We start from the raw sequence: 23,896 nt of genomic DNA on the forward strand, positions 1-23,896 counted from the left end.
TACAAGTGGTACAGAAGAAATATCTTGTGTAAATTGGGGAATTCGGAGAGAAAGGAGGCAAGAGAGAAAATTAACATCAGTTCTGTCGCTGAGAGCAGCCTCTGTCTGAAGCATGTAGCTTCAGTTTAAATGTCCACAATGAAGAATTACTGGCCTTATTTCTCTCATGCACTTTAAGCCCCACCACCACTGCTGGAAAAAATATATGGTAGTTAACAAGCAGGCAGACAGATAACAGCATTTGCAGATCAGTTTGAACTGATGAGAAAAAAGTCCTGGAGCAATAATTTTACTGAAACATTAGTTTAATAGCTAATGCTACTTAAACACAGACTGAGCTGCTACTTACAGGATTCTATAGCCCTGATGCATTTCTACTAAAGCCATACTGAGAAACAGTTAGTATAACTTTCATCACTGGTCATCAGTCTGACCAGCTGGAAAAAGAAAGATGTATCTTTGGTGGTAATCATCAGTAGAAGTGCTGGTGTGGGAGGTCAGTGATAGCATTGTGTCCTCTTTACTATATTTTTGCTATTATGATGACTGTAGTGACCTGTTTCCTTTAGTACTAGTCAAAAGGAGCATTTTATTTGTTACACTTTTCTCTCTGTAAATATGTTTGTGTGTCAATAATTTTCTGTTCCTATGTGATATTGACTAAACAATATGATTTTTGTATCTTTATCGCTGTCGGTGGTAATATACTTGTTTGCTTCTTACCACTGTTCGGTATTCTGCCACATGCATCAGCCAGATATTAGAATAACAGCACTTTGCTGAAATGCAGATTTATCAGACGTGATCATGGATGCCAGGGTTTTTCCCTTTCCTCAAAATACATTGAAATCAGACTTTGGATGCAAGAGCTGAAACTACATAGAGGGTGTATAGAGAATTCATTCAAAGGAAAATACCAATGGTGAAACTTAGCTGACCACTTAGCTCATTTATCAACTCATTTTTTAAACAAACTGTATGTCAGTTGTACCCCCAGTGTTTTAGTATTTTAATCACTGAACACTAGTAACTTCTACATTCCCTGAACCATCTGGATTGCCGGGATATGGAATGCTTTTGACTAGTATGCCCAACTCTTGCAGCTGTCTGATGGAACGCTAGAAGTTTGGGGGTATACCTCTAGTATATTAGCATTATGAAGGAATACAAAGTATAACATTTTAGCAATTTTGCAAATGGATGTACGTTTATAGTGAAGTCGACAAATCTATCATAGCTAAAAGTTGTTTTAATTTCCTTAAAAGTCTTCAACTACGTATCACAAATGGGTATCAAAGCCTTTAGGTTTGAGGATGTCAAAGGTTATAAGGTGGCTTAAAGCCATGTTTATAATGCTAAGGGCCTTTAAATATGTTACTTTATTATAAACAGTTAAAGTTCTAAGAAACGAATAAGTTTTATCCAATGGTCCTGAATTTGATTCCCCTAGTCTCCATTTTACCTACATTGTGACTCTAGTTACTTAACCAGACAGTCGTCCTGAATCATCCCTGGAGTGTGGCACTTATACTAAATGGGGTTACACAATAAATAAATAAATATAAATAGTGACTGCCATGATATCATGACGGGAGAGAGGTGGCTGCAAGAAAAAGGAAAGAGTTAGGAAACAGCAAGCCACTGCAAAAGAGAGTGGTTGGAGGAGGGAGCTAACAGTTCAGGTAGTAGTTCTCTTGATGTTAGCAGGCTGGTGGGTGGGCAGATGGAACTAGTCTATTTTTTCCGGGAGTAACAGTCATGGAGTATTCTTCAGTAGTCAGCTAGGCAAGACCTGAGGACATGATCTGAACAGAAGCAATCATGAGAAGCAGTTGCAATGCTGAGTGTCTAGGCTCCCTGGTTAAGAGTACTTTTAGACTGTGAAATGTAAGCAGAGTAGTAGAGAGATCAGTAGGCATAGTAGAACATGTGAGCAAGGCAAGGGGGGAGCTGTAGTATTCCTGGCACAGGGCTAGAGAGCTGTAGAACCTGCAGTCACTTCCAGGCAACTCCTCCTTGGTGTGCAGGTGGCAGAGGCAAGTAGAGTAATGGTGAACGAACTGACAGGGACATGCCACAAGTCAGCATGACAAGGTGAAGTGACATTTAAAAGGTACAAATGAAGTCAATAGTAGAACCCGAAAAATGCCCAGGAAAATCACCTAGAAGAGTCATAAATAGGGAGGACTAATTAAACAGGAGTGAGTACAGCTGCAAGTCAATAAGTCAGACAGGCAGAAAAGAAATAAAGAGATAGGTGAGAAATTATTATGCAGTAACAACAAGCAGTGGAACTACCACAACCTGGCACTTTTGACACATAATCCTAAAAGATACTAATTCTTTTACTAGTATCTTTAAACAATGAAAGAGTGGTATCAGCAACTCATATGCAGTGCAGGTCAGCAGATCACAGAGAATCTTTCAGAACAACTCATCATCCATGTAAAACAAAGTTCATCCCTGACCCTGTTCAAATGAAACCTTGACAGTTGGGCAGGAAATCATAAACTCATCAATGGTCTGGACCCCATGTCCCATATGTGCAGAGGCTGTCAATAAGAAAAGTATTATCCTAATTACCACCCCCTCCACACAAATCCCTTAGTTACCTCTCTACTATAATGCCCCCCATATAGATGTGTATGATACTCGGGACCAGGCTAGACTTGTAAGTGCCCTTGTGATCATTAGGCTAGTAACACCCTATAAACCTATGAACCTTTGAGCAGTTGATTAAGAGAGGATAGCAATTCAGTAAATAAGTGGAGAAAATTATCAGCAATTAACAGAGCCACAAAGCAATCCAGAAACTATCAGTCAGTTTTTCATGCTGTCACATGTAGCAGTTAATTATTAGATGGCAGCAAAACACAATGCAAGTTTATACAGGTGTTGTCTAACGTCAGGGCTGTTAGGTTAGAGACACTGATCAAACACTAGTATCATGGTGAGTTCACACATATGTATATGGTATCCGATCTATACCTGTATCAGCTATTTAGGAGCTCTTACAGGTCTTGCATAGCAAGCACTTATAAAATGGAGAAATGAACTTATTTTGTTCAAGTGTACACATTTAATTTGCTTTGCAGCCATCTTTGATCACTTTGTGAGTTAGTATCAACAACAGGTAATCTTTTAATATTCACTGCAGAGCTATAATCCTTAATGTTTTCTTACAGCCATAAATAAAAAAAAAAAAAAAATATATATATATATATATATATATATATATATATATATATATATATATATATATATATATATATATATATATATATATATATAAACTTAGCTTATTAAATTATAGCTGTTTTTCTGTTTGCATGCCACATATAGAGACAAGATGATCAGCTTTAACAATTGGCTTAATGTCTGGTGTCATTCAAAGGGGATCCAGTGTCTGTCTGCCTGGGATGACATGCTTGACAAGCCATGCTGCTTCGCAAGGGACGGCTTGCACCTGTCACCCCTGGGATTCCGGATATTGGCTAAGGCTCTTGCCACCCCCATAGTGCCTTTTTTAGGCAAGGCTCAAATTCTAAACCTACCACCCTAGAAAACAAAAATGGGAAGAAACTGAGGGTAATGCTGCTCAATGCCAGAAGTCTAAATCTCAAAATGCACACACTTGAGGCCCTTCTCAGTATGGAGAACATCGATGTCTGTGCTGTAACTGAAACCTGGTTCAAGGCTCCTGTGAGCACCCCGGCACTATTAGGTTTTACCTCATATCATGCGTTCCAGCCCCAAAACCCGGACCACACCACAAAAGGAGGGGGTGTATCCATATTCATAAAGGATACCCACACCTCCAGGTTGGTGGCAACGCACGAAGCTTCGGAAACCATCCAGGTGCAACTAACCATAGGCAAAACTGCTCTACAAATTGTAACATGCTACAGGCCACCCTCTCAAACTCAGAAACCCCACACAGCCTTCTGAAGACACTGGAGGGTATAAATGTATCTCCAAACACCATCATATTGGGTGACTTCAACTACCCGAATATAGACTGGGAACATTACTCAAGCCCTAACTTTCTAGTCCAACGGTTCCTGGAGTTCATAAATTCAAATGCCATGGAACAGCTAGTCACTGTTCCCATGAGAGGAGAAAATATACTAGATCTCATTATCACAAACATGGGGACAAAATAGTATATCCCTCATTGGTGAGATCTGATCATAAACTAATCTCACTGGAAATCCACATCCCGCCCCACCCCAATAAAAAAGACCACAGTGAAGAACTTCTCTAAAGCAAACTTCACACTACTCAAGACTGGTGTGGTATCCTTCATGGCCCCTGAGCCAGTGGAAACCACAACCCAAGCTGCGGAAGCCCTTACAAATGCCTTCTATGAACACCTCCAGGACTGCATGGATCAGGCAATCCCAAATAAAACCAAGACTCTTTCCACAAAGGGCAAACGTCCAGTCTGGTGGACCCCAGCCATTAACAAACTTTACAATAAGAGGAGAAAGCTATTACATGATAGAACAAAATCCATAAAAGGGAAGTCACCCCTGATCATTATTAGTAAAAAATACGAGCACTCATAAAATCAACTAAGGCCAATTTTGAGAGAAAAATTGCCATGGATTCAAAGGACAATCATAAGGCCTTTTTCAGCTATGTTAGGAACCTGGGTGGAAACTCCCAGATATGCTCAGAATTAGTCCAAAATAATACAAAAATCACTGAACCCACAGACATTGCCAACATACTGGCAGACAGGTTCAGTGCAAACTTCACCCCCCTCTCCCCCTAAAGGAGAGATAACTATCCCAGCAGAGTGTAGCCTCCCAGACATCTCAAATGCGCAGGTGAAAGCTGCTCTCTCTAAAGCTAAAAACACAGCATCAATGGGACCGGATGGTGTCCCTGGCTGTGTGCTACATGAGCTAAATGAGGAATTAAACCCGCACATAAGGCAGCTGTTTAATCTCAGCCTTACCACAGGATACGTGCCCAAGGAGTGGCATACGGCAACTGTGGTCCCACTCCACAAAGGCGGTGCCTGTATGGACCCTGGTAATTACTGCCCCATAAGCTTAACAAGTCTAGTCTGCAAAGCTATGGAGAGGATCATAATGGAGCTCATAAACAAAGATATGGGGGACTTGCAGACATTGGACCCGATCCAGTTTGGCTTCGTCAAGGGCAGATCATGCCTTTTGAACTTGGTCGACTTCTTCGAAACAGTCACCAAGGCCATTGATGCGGGAAAGGCAGTCCATACAGCCTACCTTGACCTTGCAAAGGTTTTCGACACAATACCCCCACTCGGGTATTGTAGAAAAACTTACCAGCTTAAATGTAAACCCATATGTCACAAGATGGGTTGCAAACTGGCTTAAGGACAGAACCCACAGGGTTAGAGTTGCTGGCACTATGTCAGACTCCAAGCCGGTCACAAGTGGTGTCCCACAGGGCTCGGTCCTTGGCCCCTTATTGTTCGGCATCTACTTCTCAGAAGTACAGGCCAACATGGGAGGACTTTGGCTGACAAAGTTTGCTGATGACTGCAAACTGGGCGCCATAGTGGAAAGTACATCGGACACGGATATCCTTCAGAAGGGACTCACGGAAACAGATAGCTGGTGCCAGAGCCATGGCCTGAAGTTAAACGCCAAAAAATGTATAGTCATACCCTTTGGGAAAAACAAGGTAACCCCAAGCTACCATATAGGTGGCAATCCACTAAGCACAGAAGAGGTTATCAGGGACCTGGGGACCCAGGTTGACAGTGGCCTTTCTTTTGACACTCACGTTGCTAAAGTGGTTAGAAAGACCTTCTACATTGCCCACCTGATCATGAAGGGATTCACATCCAGATCTAGTGAGGTCATTGTTCCCCTGTACTCTTCACTTATCAGACCAATGATCGAGTACAATGCCCCATTCGGGATGTATCTCACCCGACATCTGCAGCAATTGGAGAGACCCCAAAAGTTCTTCACCAAAAGGTTAAAGGGACTCCAAAATCTGTCATATGCTGCCAGATTGAAGAAACTCCAGCTCTATTCAGTTGCATACCGTCTGCTCAGAGGTGACATGTGCCTGACATACAAGGCCATGTCCAACCCGGAATTAATGGACATGCTCCACCTCAAAAAATCCAAATCCACCAAAACCACTAGAGCAAGCAACTTAAACCTTAGCACGGATATAAATAGGACGTGCTGGAGGGATAGATTTATCACTCAGAGACTCCCTATGCTGTGGAATAAAATCCCAGTCCATGTGAGGCAGAGCACCTCGCTGGCTCTGTTCAAGAGAAATCTTGACCTGTGGATGGGAGATCGTAGGTTTATCCCGGGAATCATCTCTGTGTCACTGCTGGACAGAGGCACAACAAACTAATGGGCACAGTATTTTTTCATATAAGGGGTGGCGTAAGCCACAAAAATTTGGGCTAGGCTTATAAATGCCTTAGGGCAGATAGCCTAGTATAAACCTATAAACCTATGAACCTATGAACCTATGCACTGTGGTTCATCTGGTCACTATCTGATGCACAAAGAGAAATTGCAAGTACTATGGGGTTCATGCTTGAATGGTCAAAGAATGATAATTTCATAGCAAATCTAAAGTGATCAAAAACAAAACATTTCTTTGCAGGGGCAAGCCATGTGAAGGGCTGTGCACCGCACACACCCCAGTTAATTATATATACTAATTCCATGATCACACAAAATTCCCTTACTCTGCTGCAAAGCAATCCCATGTAAAAGGCTGCAGGCAGAAACTTTATTTAAAATAATTTTTGCTCCCATGATTGCTCACTTTTCTTGCAGCAGTAAAAAACTTCACTCGTGAGTATTCACGCTCTTAAATGTTTTAACTATATGTGTGTGTGTGTGTGTGTGTGTGTGTGTGTGTGTGTGTGTGTGTGTGTGTGTGTGTGTGTGTGTGTGTGTGTGTGTGTGTGTGTGTATTTATGGGAGAGATGACTTTGGTTGAAACCCCGAAATGTTCACACATTTTTTGGAGATCAACAATCTCTGGGGTTGGGGAATATGCAGCTTCCCCAGAGACTGTGCGATCTCACAATTAATATATATAATTTGGAGAGACTGTTTTATTTAACTATTACTTAGGCATATGGAGAGGATTTTTCTCATGCCTTCACATTATAGTCTCGACATCTGCACTGTTGACCTTTTGTGGTCGGCATTATTGGTTTTGATATTTGGGTGTTGAGATCTTAGTCACTACACCCATATGTGTGTGTGTGTGTGTGTGTGTGTGTGTGTGTGTGTGTGTGTGTGTGTGTGTGTGTGTATATATATATATATATATATATACACACACACACACGCACACACACACACACACGCAGGCACACGCACACACACGCACACACATGCACACATACATTGTTACTGTCAGTGTAGCAAAAAGTAGTGCACTCACTAGTAGTGCTGGAAGATGAAAAGCTTGTGGGTTCTATTCCCACTCCACTTGATTTTAATTTGTTGTAGATGGGTAATTTTCTTTAACCCCGAGGTGCAGTGACCTCAGGGCAGATTACATAAAGTGGGGTTGCAAGGGGCTGTAGCTATCCTTCAGATGCCTCAAAAATATTCCCCATGATTCTCAGGTTGTCTTGTCACACTACACATGAATGTGGTAACTTTACTGTGTTATCTACACATAGTTGCACTGGATATTTTAATTATCATTTTTAGCTGTGCAGATTCTGTGCCTCTCATTGTATGCATAATTCATTACAAAGGGAGTCACTAACTAATTACATTAATCACCAGTCTGTACGTATTTAACTGATCTAGTTTTACCTTATTTTTTGTATTTGACATACACGTGTTAGTTTCTGATGCATTTCTTAATACATTCTTCTGTATAGCTGACAACTATCGTATACTTCTCTTTGCATGTGTCATTTCTTAAGGTATTCTAAATATGATATCGATATATACATGATTTATCACTATTACCATTCGTACTGATATCGTTACACCTCTGCTGCATATGCCTCATGGTACGGATAGTGACCAAAATGAGACCATACCAGATCACTTAATTAGCATGCATAGCCAGTTATGAGGTAAATAAATACCAAACATACTGCTTATACTTAAAAGGTTAATCTACCTGCATAGTGTTACTAGTAAAATGACCTTAACATACCACAGTGACAGCATCATTTAGTAGAGATTCCCCAAATACTATGATGAACAGCACTTCGTTTACATGGACCTCCTCAAAGACAGCCAGGACAGCCACAGGGTCAACAGCAGCAATGAGACTACCAAACAACAGGAAGTCCAGCACTCCAATCTTAAGGTCACCTGAAATACAAAAAATGACAACATTATGTGCACTTACCGAATACCCCAATCTAAAGATCAGCTGAAATAAAAACAAAAACAACATTACATACCCTTATTGTTCCCACACATTATGAAGGTCATCTTAGTGCATGGAGTTCTCTGATTACACTCAAAGAATGGTTACATTTTATCCTGGTTTACTCTGTTATAGCTCGAGACCCGACCTTAGCAATGCTTAGAGGGGTGCTTAACAATTGGTAAGTACCCCTCTAAGCATTGATAAAGTTGGGTCTGCTCTAAAAGTAGAAAGCACTGACCAATAAACATCAGCAGAGTATAAAATGGCTTTGTTTCAACATCCATTTCTACCTGCTCTCTGCTGAAGTATACAAAGACTTTTAAATTAAATTACTTCCCTTACACATGGAGTACATAAGACATCACCTACTCCCCCACCGCTTTACAGGCTTTCAAAGCCAGAGCAACACATAGTGCTTTTTTAACTTACTTTTGACTAACTTGTAGTACACAGAAAAGATAAATCTGGAAGCTCTACAATAAATGAGTCATTATTGTAACCCTGGATTATGTGTTCTTGACATAGTAGCCAAGAGTCACCTCTCCAGCTTCGCTTTCAATGCAAATTTCTTAGCATCTATTTCTCAAACACAAAGTGGTTATGATTGCTGACTCACTCATAATCCTCTGGGTAGTACACTGAGTACCATAATTACAATATCAGAAAAAGAAAAATTAGATCTGATTCTATCATTTTCATTCATTCCTCGACTGTTGGGTTTGGATCTGATCTTCGGATCCAATTAAGCCACTTCTTCCAGCTTGTGGAACAGTGAAACTCTCCAGTTCCTCCCTTTACCCATAATGCCCTAGTTGCCTAATATATCTCAGATCTTGTTTGTCTCCTTAGTGTATGGACGTGGTCACTTCATACTCTCAAGTGGGCAACTTTTCTGTGAGTTATAACTTTATAATAGTAAAACCTTTCTAGCGCTTCCTCCCTTCTTTTTAATCTTTTATTAAACCCTGTATTCTTATATTTCTGTCCCCTTTTCTGTTCAAATTATCCCGATATACTTGTGTATTTCTTGAATAACATTGTTGGTATTTCCCTTTTGCTGTACTTATTAAGACCTCTATTTTACCATTGTTGCTATTTTGCTCTAATCTCCTTTTAGCTAAGCAAAAAAAAAAAACTTTTTCTCTTTTTTAATACTTTATTTTTATTTACTCTTTTTTTCCCTCAAATCATGTCCAGTAAACCTTCTGGTTTCAAAAAGTGAATAATCTGCAGCCACAAAATTCCAATTTCAGACACACATTCAAAGTGTGTCTACTGTTTAGGCCTAGCTCACCTTGATTTGAATTATGATATTTGTAAGGCCTTCAATCCTAGGGCTTTAATTGAAGAAAAAGCAAGCTAATTTAAGAAGCTTGCTACCTTCTAAATCTGCTTCATCATCCTCTGGGGCACAACCCCCCAAAAAAGTTGACAAGAAGGGAGATTCCCTTCATAAAAAAAAATCAAGAAAATATTTCCAGGATCTGACTACTTCTTCAGCGTCGTTATCAGAACCTCCTAGAAAAATGACTAAAGTATCTGATCCAACCACTTTGGATCCTAGACCTATATCAGAAAAATCTCCTCATATCCAATCACTGTAACTATTGCCAGATTCTGTCTCTTCTCAGCTCCCTTTCCCCTTTTTGTAACATTCACTGAGATGACATTCCAGACCATCTTCTACAGCATCATATGTTCGATCCTCCAAGAGTCTGACAGAAGCCATTATGGACAGAATGATATGGAAATTTCACTCAACACAGATTCAAATGGGAGTTATTTTGGGTCCAACCCCATCAGGCCCAGAGACCCTTGTTAGTACTACCCGCCCCCCCCGCCCCCCCCCCCCATTATTGTCTCCTTCTCTGATCCAGCCTTTGGTTTGGGAGCCATTGGATCTGAAAATCCCAGAGTTGTCTGCCTTGGATCTGAACATGCTGATATCTTCATCTCTGGTGGCATCTCTGAGGGGTTGGATTTGGAGTGCTAGAGTTGACTCCTTCCTCCAGCATTCTGCCTTTGGGGCACAGGAAGCTGACAGTCCATAAGCATGCCTTGTCAGTTCCATTTGTTTCCATTTCTCTGAGGCATTCTATGTTCAAGGTAGTGAAGAGAGCTTTGTCTGTTCCAAGAGTTCACATCTGTCTTCCCTCTTCAGCTCTGACTACCCAACTCCATTCATCTCTGTGTCTAGAGCCTCATTCAGCTGTGCCACTGGGACAGCCATCCCAAACCAGTCTCCAGAACACCTGGCAGGGTATAGTAATCTCTTCTGATACTTCTCCAGAACAACCCACTGAAGAAATTCCCAGGAAGAGAAAGTGTAAAAGGAGTCACTTGGACTCCTCACAAGATTCTGTCACAGAAGATATCGACTTTGATGAGAGGGAAGGGTCCCCAAGATCACCACCTGATGACATCTCATTTGGAGACATCTTAGAACTCCTAAAACAAAGGGGTGGTTGGTCCCCCAACAACCCTTCCCAAGAAGACTCAGTATTCCTGGAGGCTTTTGGAGCTGGCCCATCTACCTCCTGAGTGACTCAACCCAAAGATGAGCTCATTGATCTGGTCTCTCGACAGGCATGGAAGGAGCCTAATACCATTCAGCCTATCCCTAACAGACCAGATAGGATTTTGGTACCACTGAAGAACAGAACATATTTTAGCAAGAGTACCAACTGAAGCCATGGTCATAGCGGTGGCCATGAAGAAGGAACTAGGGGAGTAAAGTTCCTCTGTTCACCCCCTGACAGGGACTCTAGGGTGGTGGATAGATTTGGGAAGAATGTCTATGCTTCAGCAACTTTTGCCCGTAGGTCGTTGAACTACTTGTCACATTTTACAAGACTTCAGAGGGATTTGATTAAGGAACTTTCCAAATCCCTCACTTGGACCATATCATCCAAGGCAGAGAGTACTATTGCCTCACAATTGGCTTCCCTTCAGTCCATTTCAAACTCATCCATGAGGCTTATCTCCCAAGCATCTGAGCGTACCTCATGGGTGTCAGGTTCAGGCATTTCCATCAGAAGACGTGCCTGGATGTGCTTGTGTGACTTTGCATAGCCATTCACATCTTCCTTTGAGAATGCTCCTTTTGATGGAAGTTCCTTATCTGGCCCTTAAAGTAAAAGACACACTCTCAAGGTGTAAGAAGGAAGAAAAACCCTGCCTGCTGTGAGCATAGGTTTTTCTACCCCTCAAAGGACTTTTTCTAGGAACCAACATGGTGGACTGAAAATGTGGTTCAAAAAATACAAGTGTACCTTCCAAGATCCACGTGGAGACAGAGGAGGCAACTCTAATGGAAGATTCCATCCTCATGCAGAGGTGGTCCACATAACCAGGGATACAGAGATTCCTTTTCTGACAGATCCTCTCAATGCTCCTGAAAAGAAGCTCAACTGTCCATCTCTAGAGGAATCAACCCTGCACCAGGCAGCCTGGCTATAAATTACAAAAGATTCATGGGTGTGGAGGATAATATTTAGAGGTTATATAGTACCCTTTTCACATCCACCCCTGCTAGTGGTAATCAAAATCCTCAATGTTCCACCCAATCAGAGGGAAGCAGCAGCAATACAGATAAGCAAGCTGCTAGAAAAATAGTCATCCAAGAGGTCCCCCCAAACCATAAAGTGTCTGGAACTTATTCAAGATTCTTTTTAGTGCCAAAGAAAACGGGATTAGAGACCAATTTTGAATCTCAGCAATCTAAATCAATTGGTTCAGAACACAAAGTTCCAGATGGTCACGGTTCAAGCCATTCTGCCTTTTCTGCACAAGGATGACTGGATGTGCTTGATAGATCTTCAGTATGAATACTATCACATAAAAATGAGCAGCCTGACCAGGAGATATCTACACTGCTGGCTAGGAGACAATCATTACCAATTCAGAGCTCTACCCTTTGGTCTCATCTCATCCCCCAGGGTGTTTACCAAGTGTATGACATTGTATGGCAGCTCACTTGAGACTGCAGTAGTTCTGGGTGTTTTCATAATTGGATGACTGGCTCATAACCACTCCAACCAGGCATCATCTGATTCAAGATCAAGACTAACATACTCCAGTTATGCTCTCATCTGGGGATTTCTGTCAATTGCAACAAATCCCATCTCAAACCAACACAGCTATTGGAATTCATTGCTGCCTTGCTCAATACAGTCACTCAAACAGTCTCTCTCACCCTCTGTTCAGTCTATCTAGTTCCAGTTCAGAAAGATCATTCAAAACTCTTCTCTCTCAGCTCAACTGATTCACCAGGTCCTGGGATCCATGTCAGTGGCAATCATTCTGGTTTGGTTGGCAAGATACCATATGAGAATTCTTCAGTGAACATTCGCAACTCAACGGTTCATTTTCCATCAGCCATTATCCAGTCAGATCAAAATAACACAATTTTGCAATAATTATTTTGTATGGTGGATACACTCCAATCAAGTACAACAAGGTTATCCATTTTCTCTTCCCCAACCCAAGGCCATAGTGACCATGGATGCCTCTCAGATTGGGTGGGGGGAGCATTTCTTGGGAAAGACAGTCCAAGCCACATGGTCCCTGAAGAGGCCAACACATATATCAATGTCCTGGAAATTAGAGCTGTCCTCCTAATGTTGTAGGCCTTTCAAGACACTCTCCCCACCAGGACTTTTGCAATTCAGATGGACAATATGTCAGTGGTCTGGTACATCAACAAACAAGGGGTAACCAAATCTTACCCCCTTTGTCAAGAAGCTATGAGAGTAATGCAGTGGGTGATCTCATACAATCATTTTCTGATAGCAATACACATTATGGGGAAGTCCATTGTGACTGCAGACAGATTAAGCAGGTCTATTCTAATGCCTCATGAGTGTTACCACAGTATGAATGTGGCAAAGAGGATTTTCCATCTATGGGGGTCAACCATGCTGCTACCTCTTTGCATTTCTCCTCAACAACAAGTACAGCAGGTTCTTTGCCCTGATCCCCCATGAGGGAGTCACTAAGGAACTCTCTACTTCACAATTATTCCCCCAGTCTCCTTTACACCTACCCTTATTACCCCTAATCACTAGATTTCTTCAGAAAACATTTCAGTTGAAGAGCACAGTTATCCTAATTGCCCCTTACTGGCCTCGGCAGATTTGGTTTCCATTTCTTTGGCCTCATCTTCTTCACCGTCCCTGGATCCTGAATCCAGCTCCCGACCTTCTTTCTCACCTGACAGACTTGATTCATCCAGACAGTGCAGGCCTAAAATTAACTGCATGGTTTCTCCAGTTCTATTGATCACTATGCAGCCCAGGTTCTCTTCCCCTGTCCTTCACATTCTTTTATCATCTCACAAAGCTTCCACCAGGAAACTTTACAAAAGTAAATTGAAAAGATTTGTTTTTTGGGTGCATCAAAATAATTTACACCCCTTTTCTGCACCAATTCCTAAACGTCTTGAATTTTTTTTTCAATGAAGGTACTACCTCTTCTACTGTCAAAGTGCAATTAGCTGCCATTTCCAATTTTCATATAGGACCAAATAACTCAGCCTTAGAATCCTCCAAACTTTGCAAAGCCTTTCTAAGAGGCACTTTCCAGCTTAGACCTCTGTTGAAATATCCAAACTCCTCCTTGGGATTTAAACATTATTTTGCAAACTTTAACACAACCTCCATTTGAACCTTCAGCTAAGTGTGAACTAAAATTCTAAACCTGGTAAATTATCCTCTTGGTGGCTATTACCTCTGCCAGAAGAGTGTCAGAATTACAGACCATGTCATCTAGACCCCCTTTATCTGTTTTTTTCATAAGGATAGAGTATCTTTATGGACCAATCCTTTCTTTCTTCATAAGGTGGTGTCAGAGTCTAATATTAATAAAGTTATCAACCTATCAGACTTCTTTCCACATTTCTCAAATAAGGGAGAGTATATGTTATACCTTTTGGAAGTTCACACACAATTATGGTTTTATCTACATAGAACCAAAAATATGAGGAAATCAGAACAAGTATTTGTTTTTTTCTTTCAGAATCAAAATTAGGCAAACCAGTTTCTAAAGTCACTTTAGCCAAATGGTTAACTGATTGTATTACCATTATTTATGAAAAATTGGGGTTACCTATACAAAAAACACCAGCAAAACACTTTACTTTTTTTTTACACTAACCAGTACTACAGGCACCAGACAAAAGTTCTATGCACTACAAAGAATTATGATTGGGTCTCTGATTGTAGCCCTGTATTATGTGAGCGCAACATGGATGCCAAAATTCAACTCTCAAGCTTCACTGTTGAGGTCAATTTCTTGGCATCCATGTCTCGAACACATAATATAGAGGATTATGTTTGTATTTCTGATGATACTGTATTTATTATCTATTCAAGACATGGATACCAAGAAATTCACCTCGAGCAAAGCCTGGTGCCTAGGGATTACACCTTTACAAAGCCTGGTGCATAGGGATTACACCTTTACAAAGCCTGGTGCATAGGGATTACACCTTTACAAAGCCTGGTGCATAGGGATTGCACCTTTACAAAGCCTGGTGCATAGGGATTACACCTTTACAAAGCCTGGTGCATAGGGATTACACCTTTGCAAAGCCTGGTACATAGGTATTATACCTTTACAAAGTCTGGTACATATGGATTACACATTCACAAAGCCTGGTGCATTGGGATTACACCTCTATGCTTAGGATTCGATAATGATAAAAAATAATGAGCTATGTAGAAGGCAAACGTTTATGTGTGGCATTATATCATTTTGTTTTCCTACTTATAAAGACGAATGAAGAAAAGGCATGCAGTGTGACAGCACCCCATCTTAACCCCAGCAGTTGGCAGTGTGACAGCACCCCATCTTAACCCCAGCAGTTGGCAGTGTGACAGCACTCCATCTTAACCCCAGCAGTTGGTAGTGTGACAGCACTCCATCTTAACCCCAGCAGTTGGTAGTGTGACAGCACCCCATCTTAACCCCAGCAGTTGGTAGTGTGACAGCACTCCATCTTAACCCCAGCAGTTGGCAGTGTGACAGCACCCCATCTTAACCCCAGCAGTTGGTAGTGTGACAGCACTCCATCTTAACCCCAGGAGTTGGCAGTGTGACAGCACTCCATCTTAACCCCAGCAGTTGGCAGTGTGACAGCACCCCATCTTAACCCCAGCAGTTGGCAGTGTGACAGCACCCCATCTTAACCCCAGCAGTTGGTAGTGTGACAGCACCCCATCTTAACCCCAGCAGTTGGCAGTGTGACAGCACCCCATCTTAACCCCAGCAGTTGGCAGTGTGACAGCACTCCATCTTAACCCCAGCAGTTGGCAGTGTGACAGCACCCCATCTTAACCCCAGCAGTTGGCAGTGTGACAGCACCCCATCTTAACCCCAGCAGTTGGCAGTGTGACAGCACTCCATCTTAACCCCAGCAGTTGGCAGTGTGACAGCACCCCATCTTAACCCCAGCAGTTGGCAGTGTGACAGCACCCCATCCTAACCCCAGCAGTTGGTAGTGTGACAGCACCCCATCTTAACCCCAGCAGTTGGCAGTGTGACAGCACCCCATCCTAACCCCAGCAGTTGGTAGTGTGACAGCACCCCATCTTAACCCCAGCAGTTGGCAGTGTGACAGCACTCCATCTTAACCCCAGCAGTTGGTAGTGTGACAGCACCCCATCTTAACCCCAGCAGTTGGTAGTGTGACAGCACCCCATCTTAACCCCAGCAGTTGGTAGTGTGACAGCACCCCATCTTAACCCCAGCAGTTGGTAGTGTGACAGCACCCCATCTTAACCCCAGCAGTTGGTAGTGTGACAGCACCCCATCTTAACCCCAGCAGTTGGTAGTGTGACAGCACCCCATCTTAACTCCAGCAGTTGGTAGTGTGACAGCACTCCATCTTAACCCCAGCAGTTGGTAGTGTGACAGCACCCCATCTTAACCCCAGCAGTTGGCAGTGTGACAGCACTCCATCTTAACCCCAGCAGTTGGTAGTGTGACAGCACCCCATCTTAACCCCAGCAGTTGGTAGTGTGACAGCACCCCATCTTAACCCCAGCAGTTGGTAGTGTGACAGCACCCCATCTTAACCCCAGCAGTTGGTAGTGTGACAGCACCCCATCTTAACCCCAGCAGTTGGTAGTGTGACAGCACCCCATCTTAACCCCAGCAGTTGGCAGTGTTACAGCACCCCATCTTAACCCCAGCAGTTGGTAGTGTGACAGCACTCCATCTTAACCCCAGCAGTTGGTAGTGTGACTGCACCCCATCTTAACCTCAGCAGTTGGTAGTGTGACAGCACCCCATCTTAACCCCAGCAGTTGGTAGTGTGATAGCACCCCATCTTAACCCCAGCAGTTGGTAGTGTGACAGCACTCCATCTTAACCCCAGCAGTTGGTAGTGTGACAGCACCCCATCTTAACCCCAGCAGTTGGTAGTGTGACAGCACCCCATCTTAACCCCAGCAGTTGGTAGTGTGACTGCACCCCATCTTAACCTCAGCAGTTGGTAGTGTGACAGCACCCCATCTTAACCCCAGCAGTTGGTAGTGTGATAGCACCCCATCTTAACCCCAGCAGTTGGTAGTGTGACAGCACTCCATCTTAACCCCAGCAGTTGGTAGTGTGACAGCACCCCATCTTAACCCCAGCAGTTGGTAGTGTGACAGCACCCCATCTTAACCCCAGCAGTTGGTAGTGTGACAGCACCCCATCTTAACCCCAGCAGTTGGTAGTGTGACTGCACCCCATCTTAACCTCAGCAGTTGGTAGTGTGACAGCACCCCATCTTAACCCCAGCAGTTGGTAGTGTGATAGCACCCCATCTTAACCCCAGCAGTTGGTAGTGTGACAGCACTCCATCTTAACCCCAGCAGTTGGTAGTGTGACAGCACCCCATCTTAACCCCAGCAGTTGGTAGTGTGACAGCACCCCATCTTAACCCCAGCAGTTGGTAGTGTGACAGCACCCCATCTTAACCCCAGCAGTTGGTAGGGGAATATTCCATGACAGAATTAATAGACATGCTGTCGGTATTGCTGTTTGACTAGAACAGGGTGAAATAGGTTGGATATTAGTGCAGAGAAGAAGGAAACAGCATCATGGCAAAAAAGACAGACTTAAATGTCAGAGTTTCATGAAATTTTCTGAAATACTGACATGCTATAAATCAAAAGAAATTCAAGAATAACATTTTTTTGTTAAGTCAAAAATGATTCTGAGAGCATTAATGATGTAGTAAATTCTTACCCATTGCTCCTGTCAGGAACACCCCATACAGAGAGAGGCCAGTGGTAGCAGCATTCCATACTGTTCCAATGACTGCATACATCAGGATAGTGCCCAAGTTTCCAAAGAAGAGTCGGTTTGGCATGAAGTATCCTGCATCTAAGACAATGGGTGGCAGCAGGTAGAAGAAGAAGACCGTTGGTGTCAGCGTGAATGAGGCGCTGTGATCTGCAGCCCATACTATGCCTCCCAACAGAAGGCCAAGAAAAATAAGCAGTGCACTTTCAGGTATGACTGAAGTCATCTTGTGAGATAGATGGAAAACTGCAAAAAAAGAAAAAAAAATTGTGAAAAACTTCATGTGTTGAGGGAGATCTTTAGCACAATGATAATCTGGCTGTATGACATGGCTTCACAGAACAATCCATAATATAACCCTCTTATGTGTCTCTACATGTGCAGATTACCATGCAATAAAGCGCTTAACAAAGCAAACTAATGTCAATATTGTTTAGGATTATAGTTTTTTAAATCAGGACTCATGAAATCCTAATTTCTTAAGCCAAAGATAGAGATGCACTATTATTCAGAAAACTATATTGGGAGAAAAAGGTAAAATATAAATAATTGAATAGGCATTTGTGAAATTCCCCCGTTCTCAATCACCATGCAGAAGTCTGTACTCCTGCAACCCTTTCAGCTATCTAATTTTCCTACCATACCTCTCATAAAGGCAACATATTTAAGATGTTGTGATTTTGATCTTTGATATTTGTTGAGAAACCCCTTATGAAGAGATTACTTTTGCACAAATGTCATTTAACAAAAAACTGAGACTTGATCAGCTGTCTGGATTTTGGGTTGTCTCTCTACCTACCACTTAATTTCTAAATAATGGGTGAGGATATGTCACACCATATGTATATTAAAGTTAAGTATAAATTTGCTTTCTTTTGATTTGTTAAATATTTTTAGACTTTTTACATACTATGGAACTTTGCATTTCTCAGATTTCCAGAACAGCAACATAAACACCATTGAATCATTTTCTCTATGTTTCTCCGTGATGCATATTGCATTTACAATATACTTTTAATTATAACAGCAACAAACACATCTTTGCAATTTGCTGGTCCTCTGATAGCATTTATATTAGATATGATGCCATATACTACAGAGGTTAAATTATGCAAAAGCAACCTGTACAGAATGCAACTTTATCCAAAAGAGAGCTACATTTTCCATAAACTTGTTCTTTATTGAAGTTAGTTAATTTGGTTAGTGGGGGTATAGTTTAGCAAAGCCCCATATGCAAAGAAAATACAAGCATTTATTGATTTATTCCACTCCGGAACTTTAGTGTCCTGACAAAATCTTTATTAAAATACTCATGATGTACTATTGCTTTCATATTCACTGTGCAGTGCAGTCATAAAATAACGTATTTGACCTGGCTACTTGATATCACAGCAATGTATTAAGCATCCTAACAGCATCTGATATAGGTTCATAGGTTTACAGGTAGGTACTAGGCTATCTGCCCGAAGCATTTATAAGCCTAGACAGACTGTGTTGGCTTTCGCCGCCCCTTTAGATTAGTTCCCTGTGCCTCTGTCCAGCAGAGCCACTGAAGTGATCCCTGAGGTAAACTTTCTGTTTCCCATCCACTCGTCAAGATTTCTTTTGAAGAGTGTTAGTGAGGAGCTCTGCCTAATGTAGATTGGGGTCTTGTTCCAAAGCATACTACAAGGGGTACTGCAGTAGTGCAGTGATATGCTTTGCCAATAGTGTATTACTACACATCCCGCAGACATCCTTTATGTGCAAAGATTGCAGTGCAATTTATCTGTGCTGCTGCAGTTTCACCTTTGTTTTCAGGTAGCACATGGGTACATCAGTTTGCATTGCTGCCTCACAGCACTCTAGTTGTCTAGTTTGATTCATGGCTGAGGTGTCTTCTGTGCAATCTGCACATTCCATATGCACTCTTGTGGGTTTTCACCAAGCACTTCCATTTACTCCTACATTTCAAAGATGTGCCATAGGTGAATGGCTATCCTATATACGGTCCTTTGTGTATGTGCTATGAGTGTATCTGTGTATCTTGCAATGGGTCAGTGCCCATTTCAGGTAAAGTGTACTGGATCAAGCATGCAATTAGGCAATGAATGAATAGATGAAAGAATGGCTACATTAATTTATTTCAGTTTGATGACCGGGAAAGTGGACTGGCTGACAAACCCTTTTCAGCCACAACATGGGCCAAATGGCACATTATAAAACATTACAAGAATACATGGGCAAGGGATAAGGTAACATAACAGAGATAAAAATTTTAGTAAGCTTTTACAGTATGTACAGTTAGGATTACAACTCTATAATCATTCAAAGGTTATTAAGTTATAACTTTATATATAAGAGCTGTGACATATGCATGAGGTACAAGGACTAGCTGTTCTCTTGAAAGCAGAGACATTGGGAGTCCTTAAACATTTGTTTTAGTTTAGTCTTGGAAATTTACAGTGTGTCCTGCTGTCTCACATCTGCAGTATGTTGATTGCAAATTGCATGGGGAATTTAGAAAATACACGTTCTCCTGCAGAAGGTCTTAAAACATTGTCTATTCAGGGTTACAGTCTCTTTATGATTGTCTATCAAAGCATAGTTTGGTTGGTTTAATCAGTAATTTTGCTACTGGGGCTCAGGTCACCATTTTTAATATTTTTAGATGTCTGAGCTAAGAAGTAAGGTTGCTCTTTCAGTAAAGGGAAGCCAGTTAAAGTGCTCTAGAATTTGGCAGTGATGGGTATGTGGTTCTTTGAGTAATATAAATCAACATATTTTGTTTATAGCAGTTTGTGTTTTGTGTGCCTCTGTGCTTGAGTGGAGGGTTATTAGAAGGACCATCTATTCACTTTTTGGCATAAGTAGGTTTCAGGCTATAGCATTGCAAGGTGTGAAGGAAGGAAGTAAGTAAGCCTATAATATAGATTTAGTTGGTGAAGGGTTTTGTTAATAACATTGTCAGTATGCTTTGTTAGTGACAGAGTAGCATCCAAAAGTTATCCCTGGATAATTTGCTCTGTTACTAGAGGTAAAAGGTTGCTACTATGTCAGTTATTGTAATATGTGAGTGATCTGAAATTGGTGGGGGGTGCCAAAAATCATAACATTTGTTTTTGAGGACTGCTAAGCAACATATTTCTATTCATCTGTTGATCTAATCTTGTAAAATTGTTTTGCAGTTTTTGCTGTAGGGTGGTGATATCTTTACTTGACCTCCCCACCAAAAAAAGGAATTGCCAACATATAGGACTACATTAAAATAAGATAGATCATAGAATATGTTATTAATGAATAGTAAGAGCCTTGGGGACTGCTGAATGAATGAATCTTGCACTTTTGGGGGAAGGTGAATTTGTTTTCCTTATTCATTTCAAGCTGCAGATCTAAGGCCATGAGTCTTCTAGTTAAATTTCAGTGCTATCCTTTCATTCAGTCATTCACTCACTCCCTATAGGCTAGTACTGAAGACTGTCACGCTGCTTGAGTAGGTTTTTATCTCAGCTGCCATAGGCATTCTTCCAATTCCAGTGTGAATTCACAACTATACCCCAATTGCAAAGCAGGCATTAACATTGCAGCTTGTCCCTCCTCTCACTCTTCTGGATTGTTCCATCATGAAGTTGTAAAGCGTATAGTCAAGGACTCATATCCACTAGAAAATGCTACCCAAAGGGACTATTTTGCCTTACCATACTCTTCTCCCCCTGGATATAACTTTTCTCACTCAGGCTTGGCTGCTTGTGGTGCAAGGTGATGCCTTGTCCCAGTGCCATTAGGCTAAAAAGCTGTAACTTTATAAAAACATGTATTGTATGTCCCAGCAACTTCTGACTCATTCAAAGCTTAACAGATAATGATGAGTAAGTATAACATTCTGGCCCTGTGTGACTATATTTCAGTAAGTGGTGCAAAACTGCATTGTTACTATGGGTCTTTAGTTTACATGGAAAGTTCAGTCAGCAGTATAACTTTTGAGAAACAGATTGTATGAAAAGTAAGAACTTGGTTTAACAAGAAATTGCTTTGCATACTGGCTTAGAGCATTTGGAACTTTAGGACTGGTATGGTGTAGAGTTAAGGCATTTTTTGCTTTGGATGCCTGCTTCTTATCAACTTAATCTTTATCTCAAACTTTCAAGATCTAAATCAAAAAAGAGTTTTGCAGCTTGTGTTTAAATATGAACATTCTTAACATTGTAGGACAGAGCGGAGTAAATTTCCCAGATGGAAATTGCTCCTATCCCTTTTTACAGAAAGCCTTTCTGGGACAAGTCTGATTCAGACTGTCAGTGCGGAGTGCTAGAAGCAGTATTCAGGCTGTGCTGTCCATGGTACTGAATAGGGCTGGCTACACAGAGAGAATTACAAAAGTGATAGTACATACTTTGTGTGCCATCATGGAATGTGTGTGGTACACTGAGCTGCAGCTCTTGCCCTGCCATGTGCAGAATTACACATCAGGGCTATGTGTGTTTGCGTGTGGGTATATTGGAAGGGGTAGTGCTGTACTAGGAATGTTTGCACCAGAAAAGTACAACTCAGGCAGGGTGCATAGCAGGCAGCATGTGTGCCTACCAGTGATAGAGGTACCTGGAGTGTTAGGACAAGGGTATATAACATGATATTATAGCATGACATCATGTGCACGTCACTTTTCTTGTTTGCGGGCATGAAGCCACTGTGGAATTACATTGGAAGGGAAAAGGTAGAAATTGCTTAAAGCTGCTGTCTTTTACACATACCTCGCTGTAGGGTTTGTGTTGTAGGGGACATGAGAGCATTGTCTAATTGTATTGTGAGGAAAAGGATGGATGTTACTAAAGGTTGCTGTCTTTTAAACAGACACAAAGACACACACAAACACACACGCACACACACACACACACACACACACACACACACACACACACACACACACACACACGCACACACACACACACACACACACACACACACCTGAATACATATTCATCCATATGTCTGCATATCTATGTACTAGTACTACCCTATACATCTCCGGTAGGTGAGACATGAACCACTGCTGCCTGCACTTAGAAGTGAGATACTAGACATAGAAATTGTCCAAGCTTTGCAAATCTCTTTACCAGTACCTGCATACCATATAATATCTGTGACCCTTTACACTGTCATGGATGTCACTGTCTGGCTATATTTAAAAACATCACAGGGCTATGCATCAGAATGGACACTCCATGGCAGCATGTTGATTCAACAGCTGAGCAGGTTTACAGTGAAAGCAGTTGCTATTGGCAATGGGGAGATTTTCAGCATTTACATTCTTTGTTTGTGAATTCTGTTGTGCAGATATATGTACATGTTCTTTTAGTCACAGATTTATCTGTTTCCTAGACATGCATGTCTGGAACTGTATAAGTCTGAGGGATGACTTTTGAATACAGATTTAAACTGGCAGCTCTCTACAGCTGTAACATGAAGGAACAATGCCTTCTGCATGGTTGGTTTGCCATTGTAAGTGACAGTGTTAGACATTAAGCACAGTACACACTGTGTTGGATAGTAATTTTCACATTTGGATATGTTTTAAGCACCAGCACTATACCTGGTGTGCAGTAGCATCTCTGCTAAACAGTCATGATATTCTGTTTTTTCTGCAATATGTTCTGGTTTTCCTATCTTTTGCTGCATTAACCATATGAATTGAGTGCACACCTATGAATCCTGCCTGTTGTGTACCTGACAACATGACATTACCTATTTTACAATTTTCAGGACTCCTTACTTGTGCCATCCTCATATTTACTGTATTACGCACACTTCATATGACTTGTGTGGCATGCTGCAGTATTGCAGTAATACTCTTATAACATACTAGGAATAAACATATTACACAGAATACTCACTCATTCCCATGCAGTATCAAGTCCACCTCTGCTATTGCACTTCTTATTACATCTGTGGAAGGAAGGGATTTGCACTCCTACAATGATACAGTTTTGTATGTCAGTACATGAAACCTCCTGGAAATGATTGTGTTGCAAAAATATTGCAGCATCCCTCTCTTTTGGCTCCTGACAGTACACGTGGTTGTTGCCTTTAGTATGGTAGGTTAGTACTGCACAGTTTGGATTGTTTTACTTTCACTGCCGTTTACACATTATTGAAGAACTATCTGCACTGTATGTCATTATTGCACTATATATGCTATATATATATATATATATATATATATATATATGCTAGGCTGAGCTATGAT

The 23,896-nt window shown here is 41.5% G+C and overlaps 1 protein-coding gene across 1 annotated transcript in view; it reads right to left on the reverse strand.

The window, feature by feature from the left end:
• SLC9A3 (solute carrier family 9 member A3) overlaps positions 1-17,914 on the reverse strand; it is a 98,702-nt gene extending 80,788 nt beyond the window's left edge. Inside the window, exons 1-2 of the mRNA XM_044065126.1 lie at positions 17,617-17,914; positions 8,161-8,321 (exon numbers count right to left, since the gene is read on the reverse strand). Coding sequence (XP_043921061.1) covers positions 8,161-8,321; positions 17,617-17,899 — 444 coding nt within the window. The 5' untranslated portion in view covers positions 17,900-17,914. The remainder of the gene's footprint in view (positions 1-8,160; positions 8,322-17,616) is intronic.
• Between the last annotated feature and the right edge of the window lie 5,982 nt (positions 17,915-23,896).

This window comes from Protopterus annectens, chromosome 3.part0 (assembly GCF_019279795.1).
Source record: "Protopterus annectens isolate FY-2018-M chromosome 3.part0, PAN1.0, whole genome shotgun sequence".
Taxonomy (NCBI): domain Eukaryota; kingdom Metazoa; phylum Chordata; order Ceratodontiformes; family Protopteridae; genus Protopterus; species Protopterus annectens.